We start from the raw sequence: 21,649 nt of genomic DNA, 5'->3' as shown, positions 1-21,649 counted from the left end.
AAAATAACAGTATTATAATATTTAATTCATAGTTAATTTCGGTTGATGCTCTTATCATTTCCTCTTATCATTTTACTATATTTTTTAGTTTTTATACTTATATTTTGTTATCAGTATTTTATTTATATTTTATATTTTTGTGCAATATGGATAAAAAATCAAAACAAAAGGGTGAAAACCGTTGCCATATCTGTTACAAAAATAAATTTTGCTAGATCCACAACACTACGGATACATATCGACGATATTCATAAAAAACCTAGTACTTGTTCAGAGTAAGTTATTAACAAAAAACTAGGGAACCATCTCGAACATTGAGTAGAATACCTACTGGTGGTGGTATTTTGTAAATATGAACTCAAGTACAATTAAGATTAACTACAAATTTGGTTCCATAACATACAAATGTAAATAACTAATTATTATTTTGCATTTATTGATTTTTTATGATATTTTTTGTCATTTTATGTGTATGTGTATTGTCAAAACAAAATGGTGAAAACAGTTGCCATATATGTAAAAAAAAATTCTAGATCCACAACATTACGCAGACATATCGATGATATACATAGAACACCTGGAACTTATTCAGAGTAAGTTATTAACAAAAAACTAGGGAACCATCTTGAACATTGAGTAGAAATAATATTATATTTTAGATATTAAATGTTATATGTTAGTTAACTAAAAAATATAGTAAAATGATATGAGCATCAACCAAAAAATATTTTATGTTATAGTGATAACGGAGAATTGATAATAATGTGCATGGATCAGGGTGGTGTTGATCCGCTCGTCCCAACACCACCTCAAGTTGGTCACTGGGTAACTACCGTAAAACCACTTTTATCATTTTCGGACAAGTGCTTATCACTCGTTGTAGGTAAAGTACTGTTGTTATTCGCATAATTAGCTGCAATCTACGAACACTAAAAACTACAAAGGTTCAAGACTTAACCAAATCGTCCAAATCCACCACCATCTATCGCTCATATCGCATTATCTACGAGTCTCCATGTCTTTGCGTTGTGCATAACAAGTCGGGCAGATCGTCTCTATCTGGCAATCCAACGATTCTATACATATTTAGAATAAGACCGTGACTCGGTGGCCGAGTTGTGCGCATGGGCGTGGCTTTGTTCCGTGGCAGTTCCCGACATTCCGCCGTAGTGGGGATGGCGTCTGACCGTCGCGTAACGAAAACTGGTCGCCGCCAGGTCATGGTCTTATTCTGAATAGAGTATAGGTAATATTATTCAAAAAGGTAGGTACCACTATTCGGATATTAATATTATTTAGTATTGACGTATGTTATTCAAGTATGATCATCAAATCTCCGTCAAACACGCCCTAAATAACATTTTTTGTATCAATAATTTGTATGTTTTCTCTTTGGTAAGCTTGCCGCCCATCGTACTCATCGTCGTATTATATATTGTAATATTATATTCAAGTTTTAAATTCTAACTGATTTTAACGAATTGTCAAGGACTATGTAGTATAAAAACAATTTTTCCTCCATGACTGACTGACTGTGGCTCTCTAGTGTCAATCTCGGGAGTTAAGTTAAAAGGTATAAAATATTCCGATGAAGTGCATACCACCTGGTCGCATAGATAAAAGATAAAGTTAGGTCAGATAAAGATAAATAAAGATAAGGTCAGGTCGTCTCTAGCTGGCAAGCCAACGATTATACAAAATATTATACATAAAAAAGCTGGGCATTACTTACTATTCGGGTATTAATAAGTATTCATGTATATTATTGAAGCGTGATCGTCAAATCTCTTTCAAACGCGCCCTAATTATTGGCTGATGACACTTTATTTTATCAATAATTTGTATGTTTTCTCCTTAGAAAGCTTGCAACTCGTACTGGAGACGGACTTATTCATCTGCGCGTGACTTGGACCAAGATGACGTCCTCACGAGGTAGTGCCACCGGTACGTCGATATTTACCGCACATGCTGCGGCACTTTTAAGACATTTCGGCCTTAACTCGCCGTACCAACGCTCTGACGACGCCGCCCGTCTACTGTTAGACGACGTGAACCAGGAAAGCTACGAACGAATGAAAGGCGTGATTCACAAGACATATCCCTGTGTGAGTATCACTATATTATATACTACTACGTTTCACCAATGCCGGAACAGATAGAGCGTATAGCACCATCCACGTATATAACTGTTAATTATGTATATCGTATATGTTTATGTATTACAACTATTCGCAGTAAATTTTTAATCACACATTACTTATTAGTTATTAGGCATAAATGTACTACTATATAGTTTTTTAAACATTTGTATTACGATTAGTGATTAAATACTTATATAAGGTATGAATACAACATAAAATATTACTATATTTAATTAATTATTAACAACTTAATAAGTCTTTAATCAGAAAATACTTATTAATTACTATAAAAATATCATATAAAAATGTTTGATTAAAATAAACCACTTTTTTGGATACATTTTTTTAGTCATAAATTTTCTAAAAATCAGCTTTACAAATTGGTTATTTAAAATTTTTAAAAATCTTAATCATATTTTAAATTTTTATTCTTAGTATTTAAAAAATAAAAATAAAAAATTTTAAATTTTACTTGTAGTACATGGGTAAATAAATAATATACTTTAGAAAATTAAAAAAAAAAAAACATTGATTTGAACTAAAATTATTCCTTTTGTCAGATATTATGTTATTCTGAAATAAAATAAGTTTAAAAGACAACACAGTTCAACCATGTATATTCTAAATTAAAATTGTTATGAGTAGTTTCTGGATTTCAAAATGTTTTTACTAAGGATAATAATCCTTGAAAATGGTTTTATAAAAATAGAAACTATTTTTAATGTTGGATGTAGTATTTATTATACTTGGGTAATTTTCACAAACTATTTATATTGATAAATCAATAGTAATTGCTAACTTTTTCAAATCGTCAATGCCCCCTATCTACTTAACCCATTACCTTAGACATAGTATCTGTAAAACACAAAGTGACATAACTCAAAAACATAACTCTTAAGAATTAAAGCTTAAATGTTGAGTTAGATACATCAAATTTCTTAAAAAAAATATGTGAACAATAATTAAAAATGAATAAGGGTGTTTCCTATTTGAAAAATTAAAGTTTGTGTGGTCACTGGATCATCCTTGAAAGGTACAAAATATTTCAATGTTTCAAAAAATGGTCTCCAAGTGTATTTTAAAATTCCAAAAGTCTGAGTTTTAATATAGGTAGTAACTATAGTATATTATTGTATTGTATACTATGAAATATTTACTGTCACAATGATGAATTAGAAATTTATTTATATTTTTATATAATATAAGGATACGGTGCACAAAGATGTGTATGTAAATTTTTGGGTGTGAGTTTTGTGTGAATTGCTACTTTTGTAAATGTAAGTTGACAATCATGTGATTGTGTGAGGTTTTTTTTTTGAAGCTAGTAAATAACTAAATAGGGATGGTCAAAAATATTGCCTCTCTATTGAAAACTGAAATGACTGGTTTAGAGTAGGTATTTTTAAAATGTTCAAGAGTAGGTAATTAGGAGCCTCTGGATTATCAGCTACTACCTCGAAACACGGAAAAGCTGCTGTATAGTGTACACGGCATGGTACATTGAATATCAACCAACACTATTGTGATTTTTAGTACTTACGTCGTATTGATTATTTTTCAATAAAATAGTAAAAAAAAAATTATAAATCAAGTTTTCTTTTTTTTCGATTCAAGTTAATCAATATTGACACCTATTGTCATCATTCAAACAAATTGAATGCATATAACTGAATAGTTAACACCGCAATAGGCTGACTAAAATTAAAATAGTTACTAGGTGGTAAGTTGGTAAATAGTAAATACTAAGTTTAAAATCAATATATTAACGTTAAAACATTAATAATAAATATGTAATAATAATATCTAACTGATACACTAGCTGCGTTTTATCTGAAAATATGAATTACGAATTATTTAATCAATTACTTCCAAACAAAAATAAGAATACCAATTAATCTCATTCCGTGCAATATGATATACATTTTAATATTATTGTATACCTAAAATATATTATTATGATTTTGGGTATTTTAGTGTTGAAATACTCAAAAACATTTTGTTTTTATATTACAAATGTATGACTAAATTTATTAATTTTTTTACTTTAATTACCAAAATATAAAAGCCACCAAAAAATACTCTAAAATAATTGTTAACACCTAAAGAATAAAAACCAATGGCGATCCCCCCCCCCCACCCACGTAAATACAATGCTGATTAATGCCACAAAAAAAGTGTCAACTTATGCCAAATTTCACGTACCATCATTTAAAGAATCAATAATGTAAAAATAATGGTCTCACGATTTCCGATTGGTCCATATAATTTTTTATTATATTAATACATGTTTTATGCAACAAGCTATTACTGCATTTGTTTAATAAATATTTACTTAGGTATTTCTTATTTCTATTGTTGTAAACATTTTATTTATAAATCTTGATTTCTAAGATTCCCTTAGGCATTATTGTACATTTCCAAAATTATAATTTCTCATTACTTATTAAAAGTCCACTCGGTAATAAAAATAAAAATTGATTAACCAGTAGCAAATCGGTAGTGGACTGGAAACTGGTGCTGCCGAATGCCGCTACAATAAATAGATAGGTAACAATAAATAATAATAGATATATTATTAAAGTGTATTATTATATAAATATATATGTATTCAAGACTCTGAGGATCAGCCACAAACCTTAGATAATCAAAATAAACTCAGATATGTTTAAAACTTTGCGATTAATAATATATTATCATGACATCAAGATATACAAAAACGTAGCCAATTGGTCGCATTGTTTCTACCGAACACATGTAGGATTCTCGAAAATAATTACATGGACGATGGACCGTAGGATTTGCTGAATGTAAAAAAATTCCTACGGAAATATTAAAACGTTTATTATTTCCGGACCATAAAAATATCCAATGGCATGAAAATATTATCTTCAAATGCCTTTTAATAAAAACCTGCGCATACTATGCATTTTAGATACTTATTAATTTATGTGGGAAGACTTACAAGGAATTATGTACTTTGCAACTACCAAAAACATTGGTCAAGAAACATTAGTTTTATGAGCTTATGGATACAAACATAAAAAAAAAGAAAATTAGTTGGTTATTATAAATTATAAATTATGATCTACAGTAGTGCAGTATTATATAATATTAACTTAACATTAAAAAATTAGATACATTATGTAATGTATAATTTGATTTCATATAATATTGCAGTGCGACATTTTTAAAATACAACTTGTCAACTCCCCAGAGATGTATGGAATGTACCTTTTACACAAAGAGGAAGTGTGTTTGGCCAACGGGGGAAACGATGTCAAGGAAAAGATTCTGTACAGCGTGACTTCCGAGGCAAATGCCACCAAATCGCTAATAAGTGGAGTCGATTGGAGGCGCAATCAGCGCCACAGGTTCGGCCCTGGAGTGTCTTTTAGCAATAACGCTGCCTACAGCAACTGTTACGCCGATGAATCCACTAATAAAGGTATAATAATTATATAATGTTTCATCCATGTGTTTTTTTTTTAATCATTAATCTCTGTTTATTTGTCGACAAAATGTCACACCATCGCACCCTACAAATCGTTTCAAATCCCTCTCAAAAATTGTTGTAAAAATATTCGGATTAGTAGGCACATCACTGACGCGAATTTATGTGCAATTTCCAGCCCAAGTCGATTTCCTTAGTTAAAAGTCATAACCATGCTCGGGAAAATGAGAAGGGTCCCTAAAAATCCCCACTAAAACGTAACAAACTCATCAAAATATTCGAACGAATATTTTACACAAACGAAAAATTCTACCCCTATCCCTGTGTCAACTATTTTTGTTGCCGTCCACATTAAGAAGGTAGGTTATTTTTCCCTGACATTATATTTTTTGAGAGGTATAGGTAATAAACTAATATTTTGTAAGTTTCTGAGGGTAGCAATGAATATATTAGTTTTAAAATGACGTGATTTTTTTTGTAATAAATAAAACATTTTGAACATTAACTTCAAGGTTGGTTTTTGGTAAAAAATTGATTAATTGGTAATTCGGTTTACAGTAAGGAGGCCAATTCTTAGGCCGATGGGTCAAAAATATTAGATTCCTTTTTGAGAAAAGTCATTTGTATTAAAAATAGTAATCAGTTAAGTTAAATTTCCTTTTTCTATACATTTTTTTCATACCTATTTTATACAATTTCTGCATATTATTTTAAATATTTGATGTACATATTTCATCGATTTAAATTTTCATTCCCGAGCATTGTTGTACGTTATCTAGATGAATTAAACTGTTATCTGATTATTTGTAGATAATTGATCTAAATTTATTTAATTTACCGTTGTATAATTTTTAATATTTAAAATTTAAAACAAGAGAACTGCCTTAAATTAAGCCATTAATTAATTAAACAATACAATTAAGTGTTCAAATAATTTAATTATTTAAAATGTTCAATAATATATTAATATGATGCGTTAAACATTTTTTTCTTTTTTATTTAAATTTATTTGTTTAATCTTTAATGTTATTATAAATTACTGTTTTTTATCTAGATAAATAGGAAAGTTGTCTGTGTATAACAGTGCTCTTGTGCCCCAAGTTCTAAGTTGTTTACAACCCTTTTAAAATTTTAATTTTATTTTATTAAATCTCAGAATAAAAAAAAAATATTGTTTCGAGGGTAGCGCTGCTGAACGCCTATACTTAAGGTGTCCTGTGAATCACTGTAATAAATGTGTTAAATTTGAATTAGTGATGTACAATTGTATACGAAAAACAATTCTGAGTACACGGTCCGCCAGTCTACTAAATATATTTTACTATTAAAATATAATATTTATTTTGCTTTTAAAGTAATTTATTTTACTAAAATTTTATTGATATTTAAAAAAAATATAATTTACAAATTTCCGTGATATTGACCAATGTTTAATATTGTCAAAATTTGAATTTCTTACCAAAAAAGAAGCTGAAGTAAAGATCCAAGCACTTTTATTGCATTAAAAGGTGACGACAAAATACCTACTGTTATTCAAAAAAGTATAAAATCTTTAAAAAAAATACTAAATAAATATATTTGTTTGTTTTTAAGTCATTATGACTAAAAAATTAATATTATGTACAAGACAATATCGAGGAACAAACAATTTACACTACGTACTAGTAAATTTTAAATGATATTTTCTTTTTGTTTTTTCATGATCGGCAGTGGGAGCAAGATTGATCATCGTAAGCATTGTGTTGATAAAAACTAATAATCAATTGACCCAAAAATTGTTTCCAGTAATCAGCTCGACCATACCTTCTGACACGGCAGACACGACAGTGAATCCTAACGGAAACCATTGCGGGAATTACAGTGATTTCGATTCGTACCCGATATTTTTTGTTTACTACCGGTGGACTCCTGAACTATTAAATCAATGCAAATTTTTCTTCGCCAAATGCATCAGCACCCAAATGATACATTAAGAACAGAAGCTAGTAGGAGATTGGCGTGTAACCGAGTCTAGCAGCTTGTCTGTAAAGCGACGCCGAAATGCCAGCAAACAACGCCGTGCAATAGAGAAAGGAGACGCGGAACCTGAAGCCGCCGCCTTGATGAAACACCAAAAGAAAAACTCCAGAAGGCGACGTTGCCTCAGTCTACGCCGCTGCTGTTTTACTGAAACGCAAAAACAAAGACACCAAAAAGCGAAGGCTTGCAGTGGACAAAGCAGAATCGAAAGCCAAAGGTGTCTCTCTGAAATGCCCAAACAAGAACACCAGAAAGCGACGCCAGCCAATGCTGGAGCCAAAGTCGTCAAAACGTCAAAAAAGAAATCGGAAAAAGTGACTCCTCCGCACACCAGTTGAAACTGAAGCCTCCCCAGCCGCAGACTTACTGGGACGCGGAACAGAGACGTTAAAAAACGTATTCATTTCTCGTTACTCGTCTGTTGACTATGATTATATAAACGTATACTTTTTGATTATTACTGATAATTATTTTTTTTACATTTTAATAAACCCTAAATGACCTTAATAAATATTTCTATTAACAATTGTTTTTGCATATAAATCAATAGAAAGTATATTATTTTATTATGAAATAATAATATAAACATTTTTAAACAAATTAAACTTGCTAACAAAAATAGTGTTATATATTGTTTCAGTAAGAAAAAGTACTGAGTCAGAATTTATTTTGTTACACTTTACCGAAAATTAAATAAAAATTTAGGACTATACTCTATTTAGAATAAGACCGTGACCCAGCGGCGACCAGTTTTCGTTCCGCGACTGTCAGACGCCGTCCCCACTACGGCGGAATGTCGGGAACTGCCACGGAACAAAGCCACCCTCATGCGCACAACTCGGCCGCCGAGTCACGGTCTTATTCTGAATAAAGTTAGCGTGAGGTGTATTGAATGACATTTTCCATGATGCACTCGTGTCTGAGAGGAAAAACAAATACTGCGCTATCAGCGTAATGGAATAAATCGGTGTTCGTCATACCTTAACCCACGGTCTTAGATTATTGTCTGCACCAGCGCAACGAGATACTTTCTGAAACTACCACCATTTTTTTGAAAAATGTCAAATAACAATATTATAATATTTAATTCGTAGTAACATGTATACAATGCTGAAATTGACCATACCATACATAAAAAACTTTGAATAAATAAAAACAGCCGCCATCCGTGGTCTATGGACTGTTTCCATTTTTGTAATACAATATGGGCCTACAAAAGTCGCGCCTATAGGAGTCACCAGTTGCCTGTCGTTTGATAGGAGGGCTACGTTTTACCTTGATGTTTTTAATTAATTTCTTAAGACATTTTTGACCTATTTCTCGTATTAGAACTAAAAAATTGACTTCATTCATCATTGAAATATTAACTAGGTTATATAAATAATTTCAATTTTGAGCTATAAAACATCAGGTTATCAGCTAGTTTTAACTCACTTAAGGCTGAAATGTATCTCCGTGGCACACCAACCAGAACCTGAATGTCCTTGCAAGAACAGCTGTTGCAAACTACACCTACCGCTTGTTATCATATTGATGATAACTTTTATAAAATAGTTTAATTTAAAAACTGTAAATACTACGAATTTAACTAATGCTTAAGAGTTTTAAAATACTCAATCTGTAGTATAATTCTCTCGGGTCTCTTGTATACCTTTAAACTTTTGGAAAATCGGTTTTGAAGCTCCTTATCATATTGTAACGTTGGGTATCTAGCATATTTTCATTTATGGTTTGATCCAAGAATCAGTTTAAAAAATCGATTTTTTTGAGCACATCAGTACACTTCAACCACAGTGCGCATAACTATAGTCGGGAGAATGAAAGTGGCCGCTGATGCCCACGCGCCTGGTGGTGAATTTTTATCATTGTATCGCAAAACTGTGAAATAGAGCTCGCACATTTTGAATCAATCATTAATTAATAACGGCCGCTTCCGTGATTCACTTTGAGAACCACTGTTTATCGAAAAAAAACGTTACTATCATAATCATATTGCTAACGGCCACTCCTCGTTCTCCCGACCATACAGTCCCGCGCCGTAGGTTATTGTAATATTGTCGTTATTCGCATGATTAGCTACAATGTGTAAACAATAAAAACTCTAACTTAATCAAATCCACTGTCTATCGTTTAGATCGCATTGTATACGAGTTTTCAAGTCGGTGAGTTGTGCGGAACAACACGTGGGTCAGGTCGTCTCTATCTGGCAAGTCAACGATTCTAAATAATATTATTCAAGAAGGAGGTAGGTACTACAATTTGGATATTAATATTAGTCAGTATAAACGTATGTTATTCAAATGTGATTGTGTGAAATCGTCAAAACTCCATCAAACACGCCCTAAATATTGGCTGATAACACATTTTGTATCAATAATTTGTATGTTCCTCTTTGGTAAGCTCGCTGCTCGTACAGGAGACGGATCCATTCATCTGCACGTGACTCGGACGAAGATGGCGTCTTCGAGGGATAGTATCACCGGTACGTCGAAGTTTACTACACACGCTGCAGCAATTTTAAGATCTGAGTTCCCTTACCCTGGTGACGCCCACCGTCCACTTCTAAACGTGAGCCAGGAATGCTATGAACAAATCAAACACGTGATTCAGAAGACATATCCCAAAGTGAGTATCACTATATTACTACGACGATTCACCAATTTTCGTTTGGCTCGGTATAGGTATACCGTATAGTACCACTGTTACACGTGGTTATTAGTTGTTAGTTTAGGTCTTACTGAAATATTTCAAATATAACTATCCTAAATAGGAGTGTAAGATATTTTTATGGGGAGGGGGGGGAGGAGATATTATTTCGTATTAGGTATTTTATAATTTTTTATTTAATCTTCCAATTTACAGTAATATTATATTATATTTATTTGACACAGAGGATCGACCTATATAGGAGTGCATACTTTGAATAAGTTCATCTTGTATATAATTATTATTTATGTATTACAACAATACACATTAAATCTTTAAACACTTATTAGGTTTAAATGTATTACAATAATATTTAACACTTGTATTATGATTAGTAATTAGTAATAGATAATCAGTGATAACCTACTTAGGATATTATAAACAAAACATAAAAAATTAACATGTCTTAACTATTATGAACAATAAGGCTAATAGGCACCACAGTTCAATAATGATTAAGATACATTTTTTGGATTACCTAATGTAATATTATACCTCTTTGAAAAATTCAGAAAATATATTAAAAGAAAATTATTATTTGATCCACTATTTTATTCAAAGCCAAATATGGAGACCTGAGCTCATACAATTTGATCAAATCACAATTCCTTTTTTCTTGTATTATGATGACTTTGAAACGATTAACCTTCTTGTCAGTGTTGCTAGTGTACATATGTTAAGAGCCAATTATTTAAGTTTGCCCGGTTGGCAGTTTCCCTCCTAAATTGTCTTCTAATATAAAAAAAAAACGTTTGAATGGTTTCTTTGTTCAACACAACTGAGTACTAATTCACTGGTAGGAAATTGATAATTATTCAAACACACATTTTCTGATGTTAATGATATTGAAGTCTGATTTACCTATTGAAAAATATGTTAACAATCAAAATATCTAAATTTATTTATCAACAATACAAAAATAGTACAAACAATCGTCTATTTGTATTATAATGAATTTTGTTGTAAACAGGTGAATTTTTAAGCATGCCCCCCCCCCTTTAATAATACATTTATTCAAATTCTAGTTTTTAGAATTTTTAAGTAGACCCTAAGAGGCTAAGACCATATTCTTAAATTCCCAATATTTTTTTGTACTACTATTGAGGTACGCTGTGGTGATACAAACTTCTATTTTTCAAATGAGAGCTTCCTTTTTTTATTGAAAATTATTTAGCTGATGATTTTTTTGAAAATTTTGATGTATCTAAATGAAAATTCTAATGAGTTATTAAAATGTTTACACTTATTAATATCCTTAAAATGGTTTCATAAAAATAGAAACTATTTGTTATAATTCATATAATTTATAATTCATTGTTTTTACATCAAAAAACAATATTGTTATATTTTATTAAATATTTTAATATTTTTAAAACTTAACATGCCCATTTTAATCAATTTTTACTTCTGAGAAGAAATTTTTTTTTTAATTTGAATTTATACAACCAATGCCCTAGGTATAATAAGAATATTATGTGCTACAAGCAGTTCAATATGAATGGGGTGAGGAAAGGAACCATCCAGTGATCCTTTTGCTTATTTGTACATAGATCTTATACATACATTTTATTGTTTGGTTAATCTTTAAGGAGGTCTCTACTCCAGTTTCTTTTTAGACACCGTGTTGGATTTCCAGGAATCGTGTGAGTAGCTAGTCTGGATATAAGAGGGTTTGGGTGAGAGGTCAGTTTATGGAATTTCGTTTGTAGAACGTTTTGATTTGAGGAGTATTTATAAAAAAAATTTCTTTTGTTTTTAACAATAGTAGTTGTACATTAATAACTGCAAAAATAAAATGACATACTAAAATTTATTTTTAACTATCAAACAATATGTAATTTTGTACATAGTACGATACATTGAATAATATCTTACTCCAATATGAATAAATACATATTATTGGTTTTATTAAATTTGTTTCATGGGTTGATGTAAATGATAGGTACCTACTGTTGAACTTACCCGTATTTTAGTACTCCATATAGTAAAATTAAGTAGGTATGCACTAAAAAGTAAGCAACAGTGCAACACTAATAATCTGTAGTAATAATATCAAACATTCAAACATCAACATACAAGCTCTATTCGTGTATTGTCAGAGACTCTCTCAAGCTCCTATTAGCTAACCATAGTAACCTTGTTATGATCACACCATCACTAGATGAGGTGTTGTTTTATTACTAGTATTAATCTATGGTCTATGTATGCTTACATACATAGTAAAATATATTTTACTAATGAGAATCATTATTCATTACGGTACCTAGTCGTTATTTCATTATCAATATTTGTATTGTTGATTGTTATAGATACCTATAGGTAAACTTTAATTTATGTCGCTAGTTTACCTGTGTATGGATTAATAGCTAAAAGTCTAAAACCCTATTTATATATTACTAGACAGTAGACATGAGTCCTGTAGCCATTTGCTCTTTATTTTATGCTAATGGCTTTAACTTATAATAACTATTTTCAGTCATATTATATTGTAAATAACACTAAAGATATTGTATAAATTAAAATGACTGAATTATTATTCCAAAACCCAATACTATCATATTAATCACTCGGATGGTTTTTTAATGAAATTGCTGAACGGTATACCTACCTACTGCATTTTTGTATTTTCTTGAAATAATAATAAATAAATACAAGTGTTATATGTCTTTGTCTATACTGCATATTCAATCGAATTTGTTGCTGCGCTTATAAGTAGTATTCTCTTTATTATTGAATACTTGTACAAATTGGAATAGAGGCCAATTCTGAATGATTTCTAGTAGTTTATTATAAACATAACTGTCTAACAACGTTCTCAGTACATTTCACATAATGTGCATGTTATTAAACAACTAAAATGATAATCATTCGTTGACCAGTGGGCGTTGTTTGTCTATTAACATCCCACAATTTGTTTGATACCTATCTGCATTCAATTTAAATCTTATCTGTCCTTATGAAATCATATATAAATAGTTTAAAAATGCTCTGCTATTTTTCTTGTAGTAGCAACCTGCATTTAGGTTGCATTGTCTTTAAGTAGAGGTTTATCAAAAAACAAAAAGTTATTATTGCATTGATCCATTGAGTGGTAGAGTTTTTTTTTTTAATGAGTTAAATACAATTTAATGAACTTATTGTGGTATTCTGTTAACATTTTTAAATAGTAAAAGTGTTGTAAAAGCTTATGTACAATGTACATACACTTATGTATACTACCACAGTCAGCAGCTGATTGGTTTTATGTCTGTTTAGCGAACACGTTCCTCAAATATATCCCAATATGCGATTCATAGGAGGAAATTTGGAGGCGCTCATTAGGATAATGCTTAAATATTTATTAATAGTCATTGTTTCAAAACGTATTTACAATAACTTTGAACAATCATACATTTAAGATTAAATTTAAGCAGTTTTTTAGTAGCATTCATCCACCATCCATCATTTTGGTTTTGGTGGAAATACCTAATAATGAATACTGTCATTTGTTTTTAACTAATTATTGTTATTAAAGAATATTCAAGCAGATAGTGAATTAGTGTTAATTTAATTAATTTAATAACTTAATAGGTAATTTAATAAATATTATATTGGGTACTAGGAAATATTTACTGTCACAATGATAAATTGATAATTATTAATAGTTGGAGTATATTTATGTAACATAGGCATTATACCCACGGGAACATGCATGCAAATTTGTGTATGTGAGTTTGGTGTGAGTCTGCTACTTTTGTAAATCATGTTATCAATTAATAAATTAAGGCTTCATTGTAAAGATTAGAGTAAAAATAATATGTATGAAGAGAATGTTAATTTAATATAAATGTAAGTAGACAATTATGTGATTGTGAGAGGTTTTTTTTTAAGTTAGTTATTTGGGCTGGTCAAAAATATTGTCTCTATATTGCAAACTGAAATGACTGGTTAAGAGTAGGCACTTTTAAAATTTTCAAGAGCAGGCACTTAAATGTTTTAGTTTTTTTTTTTGATAAATTGTTTAGTTTGTAAGATTATGTTCTATATTTACTATTTAGTCACATTGTGCGAATTAATAATTGCTAGCGAAACGACTAGTGCAGGTAAACTCGAAGAATTGGAAGTAGCCAGTAGGTAGACTGTAGTTTCTATCTATCATTGGTGTAATTATCATTATAACCTCAGTCTATCTCCCCCCCCCCCCCCAAATAATTTCCACTAGTGCAGTGAGGCTATAGTTTATCTGTGTGGGTATCTAATATCAGCGGTGTATTCAGGAATATTGTTTATGGGAGGGGATAAGGCATTAAATCACGTTCATAAAAGTACTCTCATTTGAGGTGTCCTATATTTTTCTACTATATTATGCTATATATTAGCGGTCATAAAACTTTGTAGAGCTGTAGTGTTGCTGAAAAATCCTTCATAACACTAACAATTTGGAATGTTTATAAGGTAGTAATAGTTACTCATACCAGTCATAACTCATAATAAATGATAGGTACATGAAATATTTGCTTAATAATTTGTTTTATCAACAATTGCCTTTTTACCGTTGATTAGTTTTTGCTGTAAGCCGATCCGCCGACCAATGTAACCATATATAGTTTATATTATTATATTAATTTCAAGGAAAGAGCCCTCGGTGACATAGACCATTGGATATAGTTTATATTATAAACGATAATTAGTCCGAAAATTAACGTTTTAATATTTCCATACGAATCAATTTACATTTTCCAATCCTAATAATTTTCGAGAATTTTAAATGATTCTGGATGAAACACTTTTCCCATTATCAGCTACGTTTTCGTGTACCCCGATGCCATGATATTATATTATTATTGAAATCGAATTGACCACATCTGAGTATATGCTACTTGAGCCCTGAGGACTGTCTGAGGATTGTGTCAGAGGCTTCGATATCGTAGTGAGTATATACTATATACTCGATTATCTATTCTACGTTTCCACAAACATAATATGATATACTTGGATTAACCTATCTAATATTATTATATCGGCATTCAGCAGCTCCAATTTCCAGTCCTTTACCGATTGGCCACTGATTAATCATTTTTTAATTTTAATTAATCTCAGAAATCACGATGCATCATTAATATTTTTACAACGATAAATACTTATTTTTTAAACTAATGTAGCAATGACATGTCCCACAAAACATGTATTAATTTATCCCCACTAGATAGGGTTACATACACTTGGTATTATTTTTTTAAGTGTAAACAATTAATTATTTTAGGGTGTATTTCGAGGGTTTTTCTATTTTCGTATTTATAGCAAGACAAATGGGTAATAAACAAAAATATCCTATCTCATCAAAATGTTATCTTCGAATTGCCTTTAAAAAAAACCTGTGTATAAAATTTATTTTCGATACTTATTAATTAATGTAAGAAAACTTACAAGGACCCATGTTTCAATTATCAATGATATTTACCAAGAAACAATAGTTTTATCAACATATAGGTACATACATCGAAAAAAAGGAAAATTTTAGTTAGTTATTATAAATTATAAATGATGATCTAATGCACTATATTATATATCAACTTAACATTAAAACATGATTAACAATGTATAATTCGATTTCATATAATATTGCAGTGCGATATTTTTAAAATACAACATGTTAACGCCCCAGAGATGTATGGAATGTACCTTTTACGCAAAGAGGAAATGCGGTTGTCCAATGGAGGAAACGATGTCAAGGAGAGAATTTTATTCCACGTGACTTCCGAGGATAATGCCATCGATTCGCTAATACATGGACTCAACGGGAGGCGCAATCAGTTCCTCAGATTCGGGACCGGAGTGTCTTTTAGCAACAGCGCTGCCTACAGTAACTATTACGCTGAACAATCCACTAATAAAGGTATAAGAATAATGTAGTGTTTATCATTAATCCCTGTGTATGTGCCAACGAAATGTAATACCATCCCACCCTACAAAAATGTATCAAATCCCTTTCAAAAATCATTGTAAATATATTCGGATTAGTATCCACATCATGGAGACGAATTTATGTGCGATTTCCAGCCCAATTCGATTTATTTTGTGAAATTTCATGACCGTGCGTCCGTGCTCGGGGAAATGAGAAGGGTCCCCACTAAAACGTATCAAGTTCGTCAAAATATTCGAACTTGTAATATATTATGCACACTCAAAATTCTACTCCTGTCCATTTGTTGACATTAAGAAGGTCGCTAATAGAACCTCTATTACCTGAAATGTTCTTTTTTTTGTGATATATAGGTAATAAATTAATAGTTAATACGATTTTGACTGGAGCAATGAATATAATATTAGTCTTACAATGATGTGACATTTTTTTATAATGTATAAAATCTTTTATACATTTATAATTTCAAGGTTGGTTTTTGGTAAAAAATTATCTAGTCGATACTTATCGGTTTACAGGATGAGAGGCTGAGAGGGACCAAAAAGATATAATTCCTTATTGAGAAAGGTCATTTGTACTACAAATAGTAATAAATTAAGTTAAATTTTCAATTTCAAAAAAAAAATTTTCATTCCTATTTTATATAATCTCTGCATATTATTTTAGAAATTTGATATGCATATTTCATCAATTTAAATTTTAAATCTCGAGCATTGCTGTACATTGTCTAGATAAAAATATTTATTTTTTTAAATTATCTAGATTCTAGATGAATTAAACTGTTATCTGATTATTTGTAGATAATTCAGACAGATTCACTTTTTACCGTTATTCTATAATTTTTAATATTTAAAATTTAAAGCAAGAAAATTGACTTAAATTGTGCCATTAATTAATTAAATAATACAATTAAGTGTTCAAATGATTTAGTTATTTAAAATGTTCATTAGTAATTAATATGTGGTAAATAGTTTTCTTTTTTTATTAGTTTAATCTATATTGTTTTTATAAATTAGTGTTTTCTATCTAGATAAATAGGAAAGTTGTCTGTGTACAACAGTGCTCTCAAGCCCCAAGTTCTAAATGGTTTACAATTCTTTAAAATTTCAATTTTATTTTATTAAATCTCAGAATAAAAAAAATTATTGTTTCAAGGGTAGCGCTGCTGGGGCGTAGGACGTTTGCGCATCGCTATTGTTACGAATTACCTTTTTTATAGGCCGTTTGCGCATCGCTATTGTTAAAAAAGACATAGGGTGTTTAAGTGTTTTTCTATAACAATACAATTATATTGCATTATAATTTTTATAAATTACGTATGTTATCAATAATATTACAAAACTATAAATGTATACAAAAATAATCGTCAATATTCATATTCAGTTATATTCCGCTTTACAAAAATAAAAAAAATAAAATATTTTTGGACGTATACTATCATAATATTGATATATTTTTATAAATTACATATATTATGTTCTTCTAATGAGATTAGATTCGTTATAATTCATTACTAACTTATTATTTACATTTATAAAAAAAAAAATACAAAATTATTAAAATGTTATAGTATTTTTTAAATATGTTTAAACCTATGTCCCATTATTTTTAAAAATTGTTGTCGATTTATTTCCCCACTTGTGTACATAAAATAATTTTCGTTTACGAATTGTATATTTTTTATTTCCTTTGTTCGTAAACGGGTTGACTCTTCATTTATTTTAATATTTGTTTCTACTTGAATTTCTTTTAAAACTTCAAGGACCTAAAATTAAAATACAATTTAAATAAAAAAATAAGGTTAGTAAGCTAAAAATTTGATCTTACTTTCCATACAGATGGATGTGCTGTTACTTTTTCTCGTGTATTATTAAAATATTACATTAAAATTATTACTATTATTATTATTATTATTATTATTATTATTACTGTCGGCGACCTCTGCTATTATAGTAGGTAGGTTAGGTACCTTTATATTGTTAAAATGCGCGATGCGCAAACGACCAACCAAATTTATGGGCGTAGCCCGTTTCGCCCAAAAATGACCGTACCCGTTTCGCCCGGGTACCCGTTTTGCCCAAATTTTGTTTTTATATGATTTCCGTTTCGCCCAGAGTAGTTTAGACCAATTTAAAATTAAGTTGGCAATAGTTCAGTCAAATATTATATTTTAGGGAACGTTATAAAACCTATAGTAATAATCCACTCGTTATCGATTTGAAATCGATCAAAATCTATAAAGCAAATTGATCGCTGTGTGCTATGTGCTGCATCATCACCGTAGCTTATCTTATCTAATTTAAAAAGATACCTAACCATAAAACAAATTACATACTTAAAACTTAGTTAGTATAGTGCGTAGTGCGTAGTGCATAATATATGCAACGTCGACGTGTAAACACTAAAATGGCTGTGTTTTTAAAAAGTAAAAGAGACAAAGATATGATAATGTTTAATTATTATAAATACAATTTCGGTTCAAATAACGTAAATACATGTGAAGTTCGTTGGCGTTGTGTAAAACGTTCGTGTTCTATCACAGAATATAAAACAAATTCGGACATTGGCAAATGGATTAAATACACTTTTGGATTATTATATTTGGACCCCGAAGAAGTATCTGATTGTTTTGTGGAAGATTTGATGCCAGAATGCCCAACTGATGATAGAGTCACCAAATATTGTGATTATTTAGTAAACAATTATATTTCTGAGGATAGTACATTTCCTCCTTGTTTATGGGCATGTAATTCAGCGAGTATTCTGCTTACGACGAATGCGTGCGAGTCGTTTCATTCGTTCTTCAATGACCATTTTTATTCTAATTCTCCATCTATATTAAGTTGGTTAAATGTTGTGAAAAACTTCGTTCAAACTGATACGTATATAAAAATCAATAGCGTTAAAATACCACAGACATCAAAAGATGCGAATATAATTAAAAGGAAAGTACACAATCAGAAACAAATAACGAGGTACCGATCAAATGAAATTACTCGTTATGAATTCATAAAAAACATGTGTAATAATTTTAAAAATAAACTGTAGCTAGGTGGTATTAATAAATATATTTTGAACGATTAAAATCGATTTTTTTTTATAAGATATGTGTAAATTTTTATGACTTTAATTTGATTTTTTAATAATGTTGTGGACTAAATTTTAAATGTGTTAAACTTTTGTGAAAAAAAAATGACGTGCGTATAATAGTGCGTATAATTTTTGGAAAACAAAGAGTATCGCCTCCTCGTGGTGTTTTCTGGATAACGCTAAATGATACTCAAATATTTGACTGAACTATTGCCAACTTAATTTTAAATTGGTCTAAACTACTCTGGGCGAAACGGAAATCATATAAAAACAAAATTTGGGCAAAACGGGTACCCGGGCGAAACGGGTACGGTCATTTTTGGGCGAAACGGGTCCCGCCCAAATTTATTACCTGTAGTACTAATGATGCGCAAACGACAAACTCCGCGCTGCTGTACATAACTACATAAGGTGTAATGTGACTCACTGTAATAAATGTGTTAAATTTGAATTAGTGATGTACTATTGTATGCGAAAAACAATTCTGAGAAACAGAGTCCGTCAGTCTTCTAAATATATTGTACTATTGTAATATAATATATATATTGCTCTTAAATTTATTAATTTTACTTATAGTGTTATAGTAGATTGAATTACATTTTTCTGAAACAATTGCATTTGAAAAAGATTTTTGATTATAGTAATACACTAAGATTTGTATCTAATTTCGTCCAAATTTGAACTAAATATATATGTCAATGAATAAAAGGTGTATATATTTTCAGATTTTTGGTATTATTAATTATTTATGATTTAAGTTTTCAATCCTTAAAAATTTAAAATTGTATTAATATTAAAATACAAAATAATTAACACATTTTCGTGATATTGCCTAATTTCTCATACTCTCAAAAATTTAATTTCTCACCAGAAACGATACTGAATTAAAAATCAAAACACTTTAAGTGCACCAAAAGGTGACAACTGACACAAAAAAATTACAAACAACTTATTTCATACGAGTAAATGATAAAAGTGTTTCTTTTCTTTTTCTTTTTTCATGATCGGCAGTGGGAGTACGAGTGATTATCTTGAGCTATGTGCTGATGAATGCTATGCTTTGGGTGAACGAAAAAGAGTTTTCAAGAATGGACATGACCATACCTCCCTGCATGGCAGACACTATAGTGAGCGGTAACGAAAGCTTTTACGTGAAGTACAACGACTTCGAGTCGTATCCGTTTTTTTTTGTTTACTACCTTTGGTCTCCGAAACTTTTAAATGAATGCAAATATTTCAACGACGTTGTCAAAACTTTGAGGGCAGAAGAAAAGGCGCTGTGTAAGGAAATGGCATATGTGCGCCTTAACCCCGAGTCTAAAGACCGGCATGAAATAAGTCTACTCCGAAATGCCAGCAAACAACGCCATGCAGTGGAGAAAGCGGAAGCTGAAGCCGAAGGTGCCGCCTTGCTGAAAACCCCAAACAAAAACACCAGAAAGCGACGTCTTGCAGTGGGCAAAACGGAAGCAGAAACTGAAGCCGGCGCTTTGCAGAAATTTCAAAACAAAAACTCCAAAAAGCGAAGCCTTGCAGTAGACAAAGCAGAATCGAACGCCAAAGGTGCCTCTCTGAAATGCCCAAAGAAGAACACCAGAAAGCGACGCCAGCCAATGCTGGAGCCAAAGTCATCAAAACGTCAAAAAAGAAACCGGAAAAAGTGACTCCTCCGCACACCAGCTGAAACTGAAGCCTCCCCAGCCCCAGACTTACTGGGACGCCGAACAGAGACGTTAAAAAACGTATTCATTTCTCGTCACTCGTCTGTTGACTATGATTATATAAGTGTATACTTTCTGATAATTACTGATAATACTTTTTTTTTAATTAACCTCAAATGACCTTAATAAATATTTCTATTAACAGTTGTTTTTCCTTATAAAATCAATAAAATTAAAATTAAATATATTAAAACTATATATTGATAACAATAGAACGTATATTATTTTATTGTGAAATAATAATATGAACATTTTTAAATAAATTAATGTTGCTTACAAAAATAGTATTATAAATTGTTTCAGTAATCAAAAATACTGAGTCGGAATAAATTTTTTACACTTTATCAAAAATTAAATAAAAATATAAGACTAGAGTTATGTATATTGTGGGACATTTGCGAGTTATAAAAAGATTCAAACAAAATGTTTACAATACCGTCAAGCTAAATGGATGTTTTCATTTTTCCTTTACAACATGTTCACTAAAACACATTGTTTATTTTTATTTAAATATAAATATATTAACATTTTTTTCAAAATAGTCTCAATTGGTATGATAATTTGGTTAACAAATAATGGCGAAACGATAGCCGTATGTATTTTACACACGATCCAAAAC

The 21,649-nt window shown here is 30.3% G+C and overlaps 1 protein-coding gene and 1 pseudogene across 1 annotated transcript; both read left to right on the top strand.

Moving 5' to 3' along the window:
• The first annotated feature begins 492 nt into the window (after nt 1-492).
• LOC111041186 lies at nt 493-7,949 on the top strand (annotated as a pseudogene).
• A 2,091-nt stretch (nt 7,950-10,040) lies between these two features.
• On the top strand, nt 10,041-21,116 carry LOC111041190. Its single transcript, XM_022325400.1, has 3 exons — nt 10,041-10,236; nt 15,925-16,192; nt 20,321-21,116. Exons 1-3 carry the CDS (start codon nt 10,066-10,068, stop codon nt 20,971-20,973), a joined length of 1,092 nt encoding a protein of 363 aa, XP_022181092.1. The 5' UTR covers nt 10,041-10,065; the 3' UTR covers nt 20,974-21,116.
• The last annotated feature ends 533 nt before the right edge of the window (nt 21,117-21,649 follow it).

The sequence above is a fragment of the Myzus persicae genome, unplaced genomic scaffold (genome assembly GCF_001856785.1).
Source record: "Myzus persicae strain clone G006 unplaced genomic scaffold, MPER_G0061.0, whole genome shotgun sequence".
Lineage (NCBI taxonomy): Eukaryota > Metazoa > Arthropoda > Insecta > Hemiptera > Aphididae > Myzus > Myzus persicae.
This window is presented reverse-complemented; position numbering and strand designations above follow the sequence as displayed.

Coding starts and splice junctions, on each gene's coding strand:
- LOC111041190 (XM_022325400.1), top strand. CDS start 10,066: ATGGCGTCTTCGAGGGATAGTATCACCGGTACGTCGAAGTTTACTACA. Junction 10,237..15,924: donor TTCAGAAGACATATCCCAAA/GTGAGTATCACT, acceptor ATAATATTGCAG/TGCGATATTTTTAAAATACA. Junction 16,193..20,320: donor TGAACAATCCACTAATAAAG/GTATAAGAATAA, acceptor CATGATCGGCAG/TGGGAGTACGAGTGATTATC.